Source organism: Eubalaena glacialis, chromosome 1 (assembly GCF_028564815.1).
Source record: "Eubalaena glacialis isolate mEubGla1 chromosome 1, mEubGla1.1.hap2.+ XY, whole genome shotgun sequence".
Classification (NCBI taxonomy): domain Eukaryota; kingdom Metazoa; phylum Chordata; class Mammalia; order Artiodactyla; family Balaenidae; genus Eubalaena; species Eubalaena glacialis.
The window spans coordinates 161,150,849-161,167,516 of NC_083716.1; the positions used below are offsets into that span (position 1 = coordinate 161,150,849).

The following is a 16,668-nucleotide window of genomic DNA, read 5'->3' on the forward strand; positions in this document are numbered from 1 at the left end:
GACATTACATGAAATCTCTAAAAATCTTATATGTTCTGGTATAATGTTATAAGTCATAATTCTAGTTATTACTTTAAAATGTATATCTCAGAAATAACTAAATTTCCTTGTCAATTGCATTATTATGAACTTTCATCAAATCTTTCAAGTTTTCAAGTTTCATCACAACTTTCATCAAACCATGGTCATTTTAAAGTCTTTTGTCATTTACAGACAGTTCTGGGTGTACTCTGATGCTTTTGCAAAAATGTTCCTATAAAAGGATTTCATCTCCAAGGAATTCATGGAAAAGACTCTGACAAGTACAGGTTTCTGGTAACTGACTATACTGCTGAACTGAATGAATAAGCATTTTCAGAACTCTAATGGAAAACTGATGTATTCATAAAAGTGTTAACAAAAGATCAAGATGAAGAAAACATTAATTACATGGGACTGAGTGAACTGATGAGGATGATTATAATTTTTGTGACTTTGTTTGAATTAAAAAAAAATTTATTCCTATTTTATTCTTTTGATGCAATTTTAAATGTGGCTTTTTTTTTTACTTTCTGATAGTTCATTATTAGTGTATACAAAAGCAACAGATTTCTGTATATTAATCTTGTATCCTTAAACTTTACTAAATTCATTTATTAGTTCTAATTGTTTTTGGGTGCAGACTTTAGGGTTTTCTATATAAAGTATCATATCATCTACAAATAGTGACAATTTTACTTCTTCCCTTCCAATATGGATGCTTTTTATTATTTTTATTTATTTATTTATTTTTTCTGATTGCTGTGGCTAGGACTCCCAATACTATGTTAAAAAGACGTGGAAAGAGTGGGCATCCTTGCTTGTTCCTGAATTTAGAGGGAAGGTTTTCAGCTTTTCATCACTGAGTATGATGTTAGCTGTGGGTTTGTCATAAATGGCTTTTATTTGTTGAGATATGTTCCCTCTATACCCACTTTGATGAGTTTTTACCATGAATGGATATTGAATTTTGTCAAATGCTTTTTCTACATCTGTTGAGATGATCATGTGATCTTTATCCTTTCTTTTTGTTAATGTGGTGAATCGCATTGATTGATTTGCAAATATTGAACCATCCTGCCTCCCTGGAATAAATCCAACTCAATTATGGTATATGATCCTTTTTATATACTGTTGGATTCAGTTTGCTAATATTTTGTTGAGGAGTTTTGCATCTGTACTTAAAGATATTGGTCTGTAATTTTTTTCTAGTATCTTCTTCTGGTTTTGATATTAGGGTAACTGTGGCCTCATAGAATGAATTTGGGAGTGTTCCATCTTCTTCAATTTTTTGGAATAGTTTGAGAAGGATAGGTATTAGTTCTTTTTTATATGTTTGGTAGAATTCACCTGTGAAGCCGTCTGGTCCTAGACTTTTGTTTGCTTGGATTTTTTTTTTTTTAATGCAAATTCCATTTCACTACTAGCGATTGGTCTGTTCAAATATCTGTTTCTTCTTGATTCAGTTTTGGCAAGTTGTATGTTTCTAGAAATTTGTCCATTTCTTCTAGGTTGTCCAATTTGTTGGCATATAACTGTTCATAGTATTATAACTTTTGTATCTCTGTGGTATTGGTTATTTGTCCTCTTTCATTTCTTATTTTGTTTATTTGGGTCCTCTCTTTTCTTCTTGGTGATCTTGGCTTTATCAGTTTTTTTCTCTTTTCAAAATAACAGTTCTTGGTTTCATTGATCTTTTCTATTGTTTTATTAAATTTCCATTTTATTTATTTCCTCTCTTATCTTTATTATTTTCTTCCTTCTGCTGACTTTGGGTTTTGTTTGTTCTTCTTTTTCCAATTCCTTTAGGTGGTAGATTGGGTTATTTATTTGAGATTTGTCTTGTTTCTTGAGGAAGGCCTATATCACTATAAACTTCCTTCTTCAAACTTCTTTTGCTGTATTCCATAGATTTTGGAGTGTTGTGTTTCCATTTTCATTTGTCTTGAGGTATTTTCTGATTTCCTCTTTGATTCCTTCATTGACTAACTGGTTTTTTAGTAGCATGTTGTTTAGTCCCAAATGGCTTTAAAAGACTCCTTTTAAAAGCGATGTGTGTTCTGTATCTGCAGCTTAGATTTTAGCCTGAATATTATTTGAGAATGACTCATCATTGACTATCTCTTTTGGTTGCCAACATGAATCAATTAACAAGTACTTATTGAACACTTATTATGCACTTAATAACTTAGTGTTCTAATGGGTTCTGTGGTAGGGTAAAAACCAAAGGTAAACATACATGTGCTGTCAATGGGAGCTATAACTTTCTTGAGTTGAGACAAAATAAGGAACTGGTGAAGAAGATAGTATTATGTATGTGAGCACTGTATACTGACTGTATATAATCACACTGTACCTAATTCAGTGTGAATTTACTAGAGAAAATAACTGAATAAGACATTTAAAGTGCTATATGACTATATAGTAAATGTGAAATGATTTAAAGAAGGTTTAATAGCTCACGATATGAACACATGGTTAAAATGAAAGTAAATGATACAAACACCCTTCTCTTTCATCATGAAAAGCTAATATTTGCAAGCTATGTTGAACATTCTTACCACTCTTAAGGGATTCTCCAAACATTTTAAAACACAGTGTATATTGTAATTTTCAATAGTATATGTTTGCCTCTCTATGGTAAGAATTTTAACTGGAAGATGATAGATATCCTAAAGGCAATCCTTAGGGAATCCATGAATTCTCTATGAAAGTCAGGCAAAAGATGTGAAAAAAACTCCATTTTCCTAAAGAGATGGACCAGATCTTTTATCAGATTCTCAACGGGGCCTATAATTAATGGAATATTTATCTTAGACCTAGGCCAATACTAATTACTGAAGTCAGTAAAGAGCAATGTTAGCTATACTAAGATTTTTATCTCTGACTCATGATTTTCTTCCAAAATAGTCACTTTTTAAACCACAATTTTAAGTTACTTTTCAATTAGAAAATATGAAAACATCTTAATGTTTTCCAAAAGGTGTTGAGAATTACAATCAATATTCTACTAAATATGAATACAGGTTTTTTCAAAGTGAAATGGAGATCAAGTACAAATCATTAATTTCTCTCCTCAAACATGAGAGGTGCAAGAGCCTGGGGAATCATTCTACTTCTAAAGTTCTCCTCAGCAGTTCATTGTTGTGAACCTGAGAGAGCCCATGGATATGGAATCTTTTTACATCACTACCCTTGGGCATGTTGACTGGGACACAATCTTGAAAACAAGACAGATTCACAAAAGCACTCACATCACTCTGGTTTTTGGCCGTCTTCAAACAGTGCAGCATCTTGGGATCATCGTTAATGCTGAGGGCTCCAATCATCTTTCCTTTGTTTTTCTGATAGTCTTTCTTGTACATCACCTGCAAAGACATCACATGTGCCAGATCTCACTCATCAGGAAGATTGCTGAGGCCCCCCCTGTCCAGGTGCCCAGGCCATACTCACATCGCTAGTGATCCTGGTATTGGCCGTGGCTGCCAGCAGGGGAATGGCATCCACCTTAATGTCAAACTTCTTAGCTTTGGTCTTCTCCCAGTCATACTTATAAGCATTCTGGACAGAAAAATTTCAGCACAGGAATGGGCAAAAATAATATGCATGTTATCACACTTTAAAGACTAGAGGGTAACCCAATACCTTGTCTTAATATAAAATAAATAGACCATTTTCTTTGTTTAAGAAATTGTGCATATTTTAGATAATTCTCCTCAAGATGAATCTTCCAATTCTCTAAGATTAAGCTTCTCTACTCTCCATGAGAATATTGCATTATATTAACTTCATTCTAGTTATCATACTAATATTTGATTCCTAACACTGAATATTTTATAGAGTGGCACAAATATTCTATAGTTAGCTTACTTTGTATTATATAAAGGCACCATTTTCATTTGATCTCAAAGTCCTCTGAAAAGGTTATTTCACGAATCATTGCAATACTCATTGATGTTGGATAATTTTAGTACTTATTTAAAGAATTGTTGAAGAAATTGAAACCCTCAAGGGTAATTTGACTTTTCTATAAAATTAAGTTTGGAAATGAAAGATAGCAATGGATACCTGGCCTTATGCCTTTTGAGTACCCTATATCTTTGTTAGTGCAAGTTCTCTTACATGTAGAAATAAGTATCGTTTGTGTGAAATAAGGGACTTTATATGCCTGGGGAATAAACAAAATGAAACTGTATCTTAAAGTATGAGGTCCTGAAAGAAAATTATAGTATAGTATAAAAGGATATATGGCTAAAAGAGCTTACATTAAGACTTGCAATTAAACATACATGAATGGTGGTATTTTGAGGGTTGGTTAAAATATATTAAGATTGTCTCATTGTATGAAGCTACTTACAAGATTGCTACACACATTTTATAAGGTGAGTTTAAAGTTACCCTGGCAGAGGCATAGGGACACGATACAAATGTTAAGTGTTATTCCCATCTTTAACATTGAAATATTTATTCAATAAGGCAATTCAAAAATAAAAGCATAGTTGTCAGTATAACACATGGCATAGTGCACGAGGAACTCACATCACTCAGGTTATAGGCATTGACTTTGTGCTGGATAAGGGCAGGAGTATCTGGAGGTATATGGCACTTGAACTTTTCATTTTCATGTTTTGCTTTGTAATTTAGCTGAGAGCAAGAGAGAGAGAGAGAGAGAATGAGCCAATTAGTTCTCAATTCAGAAGAAGAATTGTTCCAAAATACAAAAAAAAAAAAAAAAAAAAAAATCTTGTGTGGTACATTTCATGAGATAAAATGTAAAATACATTTTGTTAAATAACAACTGACAGAGTCGTTACGATCAAAAGAGAAATCCAGATCTAGGGTGGGCCACTCTGCCTTACTGACACTGCATGGTGGATAGTTGAAGCTGTTATCACATCTGTCACCGTGGTAGGGCCCTAATGGAAAGAGGTGGCACTTTCATACGTGGGAGCTCCCCTCTTTATATATCACAATTTGTCCTGTAGGTTCTGAGAGTGACAGCCTTTCTTCCTTTCTGCTGTCAACGCTCACTCACTGGAAAATCTTTTCTAACAAATCTGGTTATGTCCCCTCACATGCATTATGGTTTGTGGATACTCTAACTGAAGCCTTCATTTCTGGCCATAATCTACTGAGGTTACTTTTATTTTTCATTTTTTTAGTTCAACACAAGTTTGGACATTCACACTGAAAATTCATATGATAAAATGTATCTCAAAGACTCCATTTCCCAAAAACTTATTTGAGAGACAGAGAAATCCCATGTACTGAATACCTGCTCTGGGCCAGGATGTGTACTATGCGCATATCTTCTTTCACAATCTTCAAAACCACCACAAATTATCAAAGGGAACTATGAGGTATGGAGAGGTTAAACAACTTTCCTAGGCCCCAGGTCATAAATGACAGAGCTGGAATTTGAATCCAGTTCTGTCTGACTCGAAAACTCATGTTCTTTCCAGTGCATTAAGCTACGTTAGTTTCCCTTGCAGAACTCTTTTACTATAATTGTTATCCACCCAAGAAGATGTAAGGTAACTAAATAGGAAAGTATTTTAGGTGATTACAAATATATACAAGTTAAACTTGTTAAAAGTTATGTAGCCTCTTTTATAAATGTGACAAGTCACTGGATTTCACGTATAGAGTTATGATATGCTATCCCTCATAACTGGATTTCTTGGATATTTAGGGGAACTTACATCACTCAGCTGTTTGGAATTGACTTGGGCTTGCACCAGAACAGGAGAGTCGGTGACCTGAGTGAATTTTGTCTTATCTGGATGGACTTTGTAGGTGTACTGTGGGGGAAAGAGAATCACGTTTAGTAGTATCACTTGTCAAATCCGAGTTGGCCTATAGGCCAAGCAAGCAGAACCCCATCCCCCAAAAGAAAAGAAACTTGCAGTAAGCAAAACACATTTTTTCTAATTAGACTGCAGTTTCTTTGAGAGATGCTCTTACATCTATATAGGAAACTTTCCCATATCTTCAGATTCCTGATTACTTTTCTTTGGGAAAATGAGCTAGAATTAGCGCTTGAGACATGTGGGTGACAACAGGGAAAAATAAATTGTGTTTCTTACAGACTCCTTGCTTGCATTTGTTTGCAAAAGTGTCAAAATATTAAACACATCTTGATCACTAGATACTGTGGAGGGTGGTAACATTCACAGTTTATACTACAGACTTACATCTTTACACTGATCTAGTTTCTTGATTGCTTCATATTCTTGAGTTATGGTCTGGGGGAAGAAGCCTTTGCCTCTGTCCTCTTCATATTCTGCTTTGTAGTTTTTCTATGAGGAAACGAAATCAGACATAAGGATGCAACCAGTGTATTCATGCCCTAAAAATGTGTTATTTGGAAAGTCAAACAATTGCCTTAGAACTTACATCACTGTTCTGAGCTGAGACTTTCATGCAGTGTATATGATATGGATCCTCCAAGCTGCCTACATAATGTCCCAAAATATTCTTTAAGTAGGAATCTTTATATTTAGTCTGAAAGACAAAACATATTTCATTTGCTTATTGGCAAAGTGATGGGTCTTTGATTTAACAGAGGAAATGACCATGGGGTGGCTTACATCACTAACGAAGTTCTGCAGAACTGTATCAAGCTTAAATTTGGGGGTCTCACAGAAATTTATGCTCTTTGCCTTTGTCTTTTCATAGTTTTCCTTGTACAGTTTCTGTCAAAGAAAAAAAAATCAGTTAAAGTAGATTCCTGTCACTCCCACCCTGATTATTGCACTTGTATTTTCCAACACTAAACAAAGGAAGAAGAAAAAAGATATTACCTGTCAACTGTCTAAAAACTGACAATCAAACATTGGAGTGTCATAAATGATAAACCTTTTCTATTAGCAATTATTGTAAAGCCTAAGTTTTTAATATTCTCCAAAAAATTAAGAAACCACTATACTGCCTCAGACCAAGACCTTAGTTGTAGAGGTTCTTGCATATCTGAATTGCTGCCTTTTAGACCTCCCAACTCAATACTCTTCCCTCACTAGTGATGCCCCAATAAACAGGAATACTCTGAGCAACAGCAAATTTTTCATTTTTTTTTAAACAAACCTTCATGGAAAAAGTCTAGCACACAGAGAAATACACACTCTTCCTCTTTCCACCAAGGAAAAAATCCCTTATCATATGAACAGACAGTACACCTTAAAAATAAGGTATATACAAGAGTCTACTAACTCCTCTTCTCTGCTAGGATTTATCTTTAGCTCTAAAAGTTACTGGATTTTACAGTGCACAACATGATTTTTTCATGTTCGGTTTTGAAATTGTAAATAGTGCTATTCATTTTCAATATTTTTATATTGCTGTCTTTTTCAACAAAATGGATTTGAACTTCAGTTTTTATATGTTTGATAAAGATGACCTTCATTTAGGAAGCAGGAGATGTGCTTTGCATTGATTTCCCAGTAGAGCTATTTGAACAGATCCATTTACATCCTCTCACCTGCCACTCCACTCGCCCCACTCCTCAGTCACATGTACACATTTCTGTGGTGCTGACTTAATTCAAGGGACAAAGAAAAGACAACTAACTCACACAGAGAGCTACATATAATCCTCAAATACTGGAAAACTTTTACTGCCTAACCAAAAGGGAAAAACTCAACTGATCTTATGTTCAGTCTCTTTTTATATTGATATCTAATCAAAGTGGTCTTGGGCTGTTAGTCTTTTAATGTCAGGCCCAGTTCTCACTTATCTAATCTATTTGAAACTTAATGGATTAGGCAAGCTCTTAATATTCCACAAGTAGAAATTCCTCTGAAGACTTAGGGAGCCATTTTTCAAGTTCTGCTATCTGCAAATGATGGTTTCTGGGGCCAAGACCTGAGTAGAAAATGGCAGAGTTCGTGGAGAGAAGTTGTGAAACACAGGACCTTTTGCTTCTTCTCCTAGCAGCAGGCTTGAAGAGCACAAGGGTAGGGCACTAAGTGGCTTCAGCTTTCTCTCCTCCCCTTTCAAAGTCTCCTTCTGCCTCTGTCAGAATCACAACATAACTCCTACAATGTACTCTTTGCCCACACAAAGGCATAGGCTCCTGGAGCTTATAAGTAAATGAGGATTTCCCTGCCCACTGAACTAAGTCCACAGGCTCCCCAAATTGACACACATCATACTCAGAGGCACTAATGCCTTCCTGTGGTTAGACAGCTCCAGGGAAACTGTTACACCATAACAAAGTATTTGCAAAGTTCTATTTGCATTTATTCATTATAGAAGGAGAGAAGTTTCATCTCTCTTGCTGCTAAGGTTAAAAACACACTTTTGACAAGAATATACTTACATCGCTTAGGGCAACTCCTGCCGCCTTCAGCTGCCTGAGCAGTGGGTTTTCTGAAGCAGGAAGTACATTATAATCTGCTTTTCCTTTATTCTTTTCATAGTCTTCTTTGTATTTTACCTGTAGGAGTGAAATAAAGTGATAAAGTAACTCTCCAGGTTATTTTTGCTCTCGTCTCTATTACAGATGTTATGACATAGCTCCACAAATCGATTTTCTCTTTAGAAAAATCGCAGCTTGACATTTCATAAACAAAATATTCATAGTAACTTATGACAGCAGCAGGGAAACTGCATACATTTTCAGGATATCTTTTCTTCTCATTCATTTATTCATTCAAAAATATCCATAGGGCATCGATTACGTTCCTGGCTCTGGGACAGATACAAGAAAGAGTAACACATGGTCCCTGCCCTCAGAGAGAGAGGGAGGGAAGGCGGGGGGGTGGGGAGGGGAGAGAGAAAGAAATAATAAAAGAAAGATGCACATCATAATAATGACAGTATATCATGCCCCAGATACCTGCTGCTCCAGAACCCTCATTCATCTCTTAACCTCCAGCTACCTATGTGCCAACACATTTTTAAAGAAAAAAGCTAGAAGCTTAATGCCTCATCCGTGACTATGTGTGTGAGCACACGTGTATTTAATGTACACGCAGGAGGAAGAGGAAGGGGCTGGGGCTAGATGAATGCTGGCAACCTCATCTTCTCCTTCTGCCCTCCCTGCTTTGCACCTTCAATTCCAGCTATGACAGAAGATTTAAGTGAGGGCACAAAAGCCCCCTTCAGGCGCATGTCCAAAGGAAAGAAAACAAGAAACTTGTCCTAATCTTGACCATGATCTCCAGTGCCAGCCATTTGTTCAAGCAATGTAATGTGAGAATATAGACAAGTTGAGGGAATCCTAGATAATCTGCCAACATTTAAGAACCTCAGAAACAAATACAATCATCTTGGTATCCAAATGCAGGAGATACACTCTGAAACACAGATGCACCACCCCCTAGAGCCCAGACAGGGGACTCGCAGGGGGTGTTCTACAGGAGTGGAGGATATAGATAACCTCTCTATCTTATAGAATTATCTATTTCCTTGAACAATGGAAACAACCAGAAAGGAAATTTCACAAACCCTACTATCCGCCTATCTGCATCTGGGATTCTCAACCTCCTCTCCTGTTTCTGGGGAAGCCATCCCCTCCTCTTAAGTGCCAGGTCCCTTCCCCTTTCCCCTATTCTAGGACAACACTCCAGCCACTTTCTTCCCCCAGCCCTCAACATCATCACATTTTCCCACTACACTGGATTTTTCTTCTATCAGCATAGAAACATGGTATTTTTGTCTCCTACCTAAAAAAATCCCCTCTTCACCTACTTATCCATCAGCTACTACCCCTTTTTCTTCTTTTCTTTTCAGGAAAATACTTTCTATTTCTCTCTTTTCATTCACTCACGAACCCTCTCTAAGCAGATTCAACCAAATTGCTCTTATTAAGTTCACCAGAGACCATACATTGATAAATCCACTTCAGAAACATTTGACACAGTTGCTCACTCCCTTCCTTCTTCACCTGCTTCCCAAGACATCACTTTCTCCTAATTTTGCTCCAATCCCATCTCACTGATGTCTTCACATGGAAGCACTCCAGAGTTCAGTCCTTAGAGTTTTCTGTCTACACTTGCTCCCTTGATGGCCTCCAGTCTTATGACATTAAATACAATCCATATGCTACTGACACCCAAATTTATACAGCCTTCCCAGATATCTCTCCTGAAACTTCAGACTCATGCAATCAAATGCCCACTTGACATTTCCACTTAGGTGTCTCAAAGGCATCTCAAATTTTACATATCTGAAGAGCTCAGGTCTCCCCTCTAAAAAGAAATTACCTACTCCTTCCACCATCTTCCCTATCTTGATAAAGGGAAACCCCATCCATCTAGTTGCTTAGACCAAAACTTTTCTCTCATATCCCACATCCAACCCATCAGCAAATCAGGTCAGCTTTACTTTCAAAATACTTCTCATCACTTTCTCTGCTACCCTCCTGGTCCAAAATACCACTGTCTTGCACCTGGATACTGAAATAGCCTCCTAAGTGATGTGATCTTTCTGCTTTCACTGCTCCAGCAGAGCCAGCACCAGGGTTAGAATCAAGTCTGATTGGCTTTGAACTTATTGCTCTTTCTAGTGCTTTAGAATGCCTAGGAGTAGACTATTTACCAAAGTCACTCTATAGAGTATATGAGCAGATCCATGGATTCAAGTATCTTGTCTGTGACTATATTTTCAGTTAGTAGGAAAATAGAAAAATGATGGTAGTTGTAAGTGTGAAGTGTCTATATGCATACAAGGCTGCCAGTTGCTTTTTCTTGAGAAATTCTTTTGTCCTTTCTACTTCTGGGTATCAGAACGTCCTTTAGTCTAAGAAATGCTGAAGATGGTATTTGAGTATTGTGAATTCTCCTACATGGCAATTTTTTTAAAAAAAAATTGGTAGCCCTATTGTAATCCCAAAGTATTTTTCTTATTGTTCCCCTAAGAACCTTTTTTTCCCATTATATACAAAAGTAAGAGTTGTAAGAAATTCACCCACACTGAGACCATCAAGATAAACTAGAGAATGTCCCCATACCTTGCTAGTTGCCACCCCAGCTTGTTTATTCGCTTTGTACTCTGGTGTTTCAGTCTGCATGAAGTAGATCTGGTCTTTCATATTCTCAAAGTCTTCCTGGTATTTCCTCTGTAAGACATTAAACATGCTGGAGAACTGCTGTGGGAACAAACTACGTAAATATTTTATACGGGAGGACAGAGGCCATTTGGAGATGTTACCCAAAGCCATGCTCCTCTTAGCTTCTGCAGGTCAGATTACAATTATAGAATGTGGTGCCATCACAAAAACCATTAGCAACTTAACAGAGACTTGGGAAAATTATAATAGGCTGAAAGACAAGCTCAAATAAGGAGCTCTCAAAGGCCAGAGGCAGAGAACTTAAGAGAAGAGAAAAAGAGGACTTAATGTTTTCCAGGGAGGAGAATCTAGGAAGAAACTAATCAGTTTCCTAAATGTACCATTTGAGTGCCCAGACACAGAATAAACTTAAAAGGGCCCCTTTCACCTGAACTCACTTTGAAACCATATTGTTCCTATGAAAACCGAGGCAAGAATAATGGAATCCAATAAAAACAGCATTTCTCAAAAGGAAGGAAAGATTGTGGAATTTCTTTCTAAATAGGAACACTACACAGGTCTTACCCCCAAGAAGAGGTGCCTAGATTCAAATGTTCCAGTACCATTGCAGGAGCAGCAGGTGGCTAGAAGTCATACAGGAAAGGGTCACCCTCTCAACCCAAGGACATCTGGCGATCCATTCTTACTTACTGTGCTGATGTTATTAGTATTCATTCTGGCGGTTGCAACTTCAAAGCAAGGTGTCTCACTCCATTTGCCTTTGATTTTATTTTCATAGTCTTCCTTGTATTTTTGCTAGGATAAAAAAAAAAAGAAAGAAAATAAGACAAGCAAAATCTGGGAATTGCCAAATAAGGCAGCTAATTAAGTGGTAGTGGTTGGCTTTTAAAAATATCTTGACCAGGCCCTTCCTGGGTGCTTAACATATGTCTTCAAATCGCCCAGTATAGTGTCAATTTACCCAAAAGAAAGTTGGGTGTGGGGGATAGAGGTATCAGTCCTCCCTTTGCTGAGTTTAGAGACTTAGTTCATTGAGAACTCACAGATGGTCCCTGATGTTTGAGGGAAGAGAGAGTCGGGTGCATCTTCCTTCTATAATTCATAGTTATAATAAAACCACTCAGCCCCAGATTTTCATGCCCGATGAACTTCACCATTAATTTCTGAGCTTTACCAAAACTCCTAGTTATCCAGAAAGCAACACCACAACAAAATTTGGCATGTAGGCCAATGAATAAGACTTCCTGGTTTAGACTTAAAGAAATTTTAATGAGAACTGACAAGTAATTAAAACATTGAACTGCTGTCCCATATTAACTCACAAACACCACACCACCTGAATCTTAGGCTGTGAGCTCCTTGGAAAGAGGAATTACATCTTCTTCATTTTTGAATCCTCAGGATTTAACAAAAAATGCAGTATGCAGAAGTTACCACATAAATGTATGTTCAACTACGTTAAATTGAACCTAGTCCCTGATATATTGACTACCTTGGCTTGAATGTTCTTGGAATAGAATTAACCCCAAATTTGGGACATGAGCCCGAGCCAGAGCTGGGTTAGAGCAATTTCCCCTCCTTGGCTCATAGAATGTGTCCACAGACATTACCAGGGGGTCTCAAAGTGTTTGCCTGCCTATACCCCCAACATACTCTTCAAAGAAAAAGAAAGTCATTTTCTGTTACACCTTTAAAGAACAAGTACCAAGCATGAGTGATACGCAGAGCCAGAGAATTTGAGTTATAGGAAGCCCAGCCCTCTCTCTAACGCCCTATATCCTTTCTTCTCAAAAGGTTAACATTCTAGATCCCAGTTTCTCCTTTCAGGTCCAGACCTAGCATCAACTGGAAATTCCAACCTGAAATCTTATATCTTTCCTATCGCGAGTCTGGAAGAAAGCAGAGAAGCAGGCACAGAGAAGCTAAAGGGACTTCCCAGTGTTTCTTACAGAACCTCCTGTAACAACCCCAGCTGGTTGTAGTAGGCACGGTGTACACGAACAGCCCTGCCTGCCTACCCATCTCTACAAAACGCGCTGAGCCAGGAGGAGGTGCTGGCAGGTACTTGATGGCTTTGGCCAAAGACAAAGGTGAGAGACTTGATTCTGAAAGGTATAGTAAGGAAGGATGGAAAACAGAATGTAACGGCAATATAATCATTACAGATATGTGTTCCTTATGTTAAAATCTGAACTGGAGGCTGTAAGACAAAGGGGTGGATCTGGGAGACATAATCTGACAAGGAAATGCTAAGAAATTAAAGCACGAAAGGGAGTAGATAAAGGAGATTTTACCTTTTTGGAGAGAAAGGAAATGATACTGAAACATGGGTCAAAGCAGCTTGAGAGTGAGGAAGAGTTCAAAAGAAAGGCAGCGAGTCCCACATCTAAGTCACCCCTGGCAGCTCTACACCCCTCTTACTGGATGGTTTGTTGTTGGATGGACTGCTACCCATCACAAGCACTTCTTCCCAATGTGACTATTATTTTGGATGCACAACAGCCATTAAGAAGTTGGAAATCTGGATGAGACTGGGATGAAAAATTATCACCATGGCTGAATCTAATGACCTTCATCCACAGCCCTCCTCCCCTTGGATCATATTGTTATTCCACAAAGCAAACCCAGTCGTAGCAATGCTTTCAAAGTACCCAATGCTGTCTCTGCATCCAGCAGACTGCTGCAATCCAATAGGCATATAATCCAAGCCACCACTGTAATGTTAAGTTTTCTAGTAGCCATACTTTAAAATGTAAAAAAGGAACAGGTGGGAAATTAATTTTAATAATATATTTTACTTAAGCCAATAGATGCCAAGTATTGTCATTTCAACATAATATAAAATAATTAATGAGCTATTTTACCTTTTGTCATACCAAGTGTCCAAGATCCAAGATCCAGTGTATATTTCACACATATAGGACTCAGTTCATACCCTCACATTTCAAGTGCTCAATAGTCACATGTGTCTGGTGGCTACTCTATTAAGAGTGCAGCTCTACAACCTAAGTGGCCATCGACAGATGAATGGATAAAGAAGATGTGGCACATATATACAATGGAATATTACTCAGCCATAAAAAGAAACGAAATTGAGTTATTTGTAGTGAGGGGGATGGACCTAGAGTCCGTCATACGTAGTGAAGTAAGTCAGAAAGAGAAAAACAAATCCCATATGCTAACACATATATATGGAATCTAAAAAAAAAAAAAAAAAAATGTTCTGAAGAACCTAGGGGCAGGACAGGAATAAAGATGCAGACATAGAGAATGGACTTGAGGACACGGGGAAGGGGAAGGGTAAGCTGGGACGACGTGAGAGAGTAGCATTGACATATTTACACTACCAAATGTAAAATAGATAGCTAGTGGGAAGCAGCCGCATAGCACAGGGAGATCAGCTCGGCGCTTTGTGACCACGTAGAGGGGTGGGATAGGGATGGTGGGAGGGAGACGCAAGACGGAGGAGATATGGGGATTTATGTATACATATAGCTGATTCACTTTGTAATACAGCAGAAACTAACACACCATTGTAAAGCAATTATACTCCAATAAAGATGTTTAAAAAAAAAAAGGGTGCCGCTCTAGACTAACTGGCAAGCCTAAATTAGTGGAGAGATTGATTATAGAGGAGTTTGAAATAGATTTTTAAAAATCACTTTCAAGTACCCACCCCGCATACTCAAATGAGGTAAAAGAATGTTGCAAATATTAAAAATAGATTTATTTTTCTTTCTAAATGACTACTTGAAAGCCGTTTTTTATTTTTCTCCCCCCCAAAAATAAATAAATAACCATCCTTCTCTCTAATTGCCCTTCTCTCCAGTCTTATTTACAGTAGCAACACTTTTAGGAGGCCATCTCTTTGTGAATAGTTAGTTCTAAAATTAATATCTGCTTAGCCCTGCCTGGGCAAAATTTCAGGTTCATGGTATTCCTATCAGTGAAAATTTACTGTACGTAGTAGATCTTTTATCCAAATAGCCCTTGGTTACACCAGTAGGTAATCTGCAATATCAGACACTAAAAAATATTGCTGAATAGACTTCATCATCTGTAATCTTCTTCCTTCTCCTTTACTGGAGACATACTTTCCCCCAAAATACTTAAACAAGATAGAAATCTTGAGGTCCCATCACAATTCAAGCAGAAGACCAAACTGACAGTCAACTCCACAGAGGGCAAAGGAAAGTATTTAAAAGCAGCAGTATCCCAGGAGAAAGTGGCCTGATTTGGGCCAAATTAAAATGGGAATTTAGCATGGATCTATTCATCAGTTGAACATCTGTTTCTCTGCATTCCCTGTCAGGGCTGCGTTCCTCAGAGCTAGTTTACCAGACTAAATACAGACAGACTAAGCTGTTTGCCAGGGCCTTAAAAATTATGAGGTGCACTTCCCAGGGCTGTCTAACCAAACTACATCTGAGAGACCACTCATGCACTCTTATTTTCTCCAAGTCTGACTCTGAGCATAAAACTATACAGGGTCTGCACTGAATTAAAACAATCAGATCCTTTGTGGAAATTTGCAGTTACTTGGTTACTCTGTTAGTATCCCTCTCATAAGTCAAAATGTTAAAGGACATCAGGACGTGGGTTCAGTTCTCAAAACACTTTCCCATGTATCAATCACTGAGTCATCAAGCTGGCTGAGTATTTATTAACATGGTTCCACGGTGTTAATGCATGTGTTTCTTTAGCTGTAGAGATTTCCGGTCATATACACAAATACTCTTAGTGTTTGTGTTGCGTTTTTAGGTTTATCTTAGTTACTTTCTCTGATGGTTGAGATTATTCAGCAGAGTTTTCAAGGGAAACAGTGTCCCAGCCCTATTTACTTACCTTGCTCACTTGATTGGTCACTTTCTTGGCAAATTCTATGTCTGGAGGATCCGGCAGAGATGTGAATTGAGTTTGCTGTTCAGCGTGACCTTTTTTGTAGGCAATCTGACAAAATAAAAGACAGGGATGTTCAAGAGCTATAGCAAATTAATCTACTTCCCACATTCCATTTGTTGGCATTTTTTAGAAAAGGCTATGTTTTCCACTTTATTTGAAGTCTTACATTTTAGTGTACCGTAATTTATCCTTTTAAGTGTTACAGGCCCTTTCTCTCAGCTTTACTAGTGATTTCAATTTCTTTGAGCCTTCCTTCTCCAAGACTATTGGCCTTACATCCATCCCCTTCCATTCGTCTCCACACCATGATTTACAACTAAAGTTATTCTCTTAACTAGCACCATCAACTCCCATCCTCTTGTCTTTACATCACACCTGCTCACAAACTCCCAGCTCTGGAAAAGTCAAGCACACACTTCAGCTGTTCTTATATCCAGGATGCTGAGTGCTGCTGAGGAAAATCACACAACTCTATGGATTAGGTAATGACAGCACCATAAGCAGGGTTAAAAGGGACACTGGAAGAAGGTGCAGAGGTGGGAGAGGGAGCCTCTGGAACCCAAGCCTCTAGTTGAAATCTATGTGTCTACCCAATGGTATGTTCTGTGAACAGCTACTTGCTTGGTGCTCTGTGCCCAAAACTCTGCATTTATGGTACCCAATTGCTACTTTGCCTTTATTGAAGCTTGAACATCCCATTTTGTGTCTCTGGTCGGTCTCTACTCCCAGTGACTCGT

The 16,668-nt window shown here is 37.7% G+C and overlaps 1 protein-coding gene across 1 annotated transcript in view; it reads right to left on the minus strand.

Annotated features, from left to right (window-relative positions):
* NEB (nebulin) overlaps positions 1-16,668 on the minus strand; it is a 229,620-nt gene that overhangs the window by 197,626 nt on the left and 15,326 nt on the right. Inside the window, exons 9-19 of the mRNA XM_061183866.1 lie at positions 15,875-15,979; positions 11,720-11,824; positions 10,970-11,077; positions 8,336-8,452; positions 6,609-6,713; positions 6,415-6,522; positions 6,213-6,317; positions 5,721-5,819; positions 4,558-4,662; positions 3,472-3,579; positions 3,273-3,386 (exon numbers count right to left, since the gene is read on the minus strand). Coding sequence (XP_061039849.1) covers positions 3,273-3,386; positions 3,472-3,579; positions 4,558-4,662; positions 5,721-5,819; positions 6,213-6,317; positions 6,415-6,522; positions 6,609-6,713; positions 8,336-8,452; positions 10,970-11,077; positions 11,720-11,824; positions 15,875-15,979 — 1,179 coding nt within the window. The remainder of the gene's footprint in view (positions 1-3,272; positions 3,387-3,471; positions 3,580-4,557; positions 4,663-5,720; positions 5,820-6,212; positions 6,318-6,414; positions 6,523-6,608; positions 6,714-8,335; positions 8,453-10,969; positions 11,078-11,719; positions 11,825-15,874; positions 15,980-16,668) is intronic.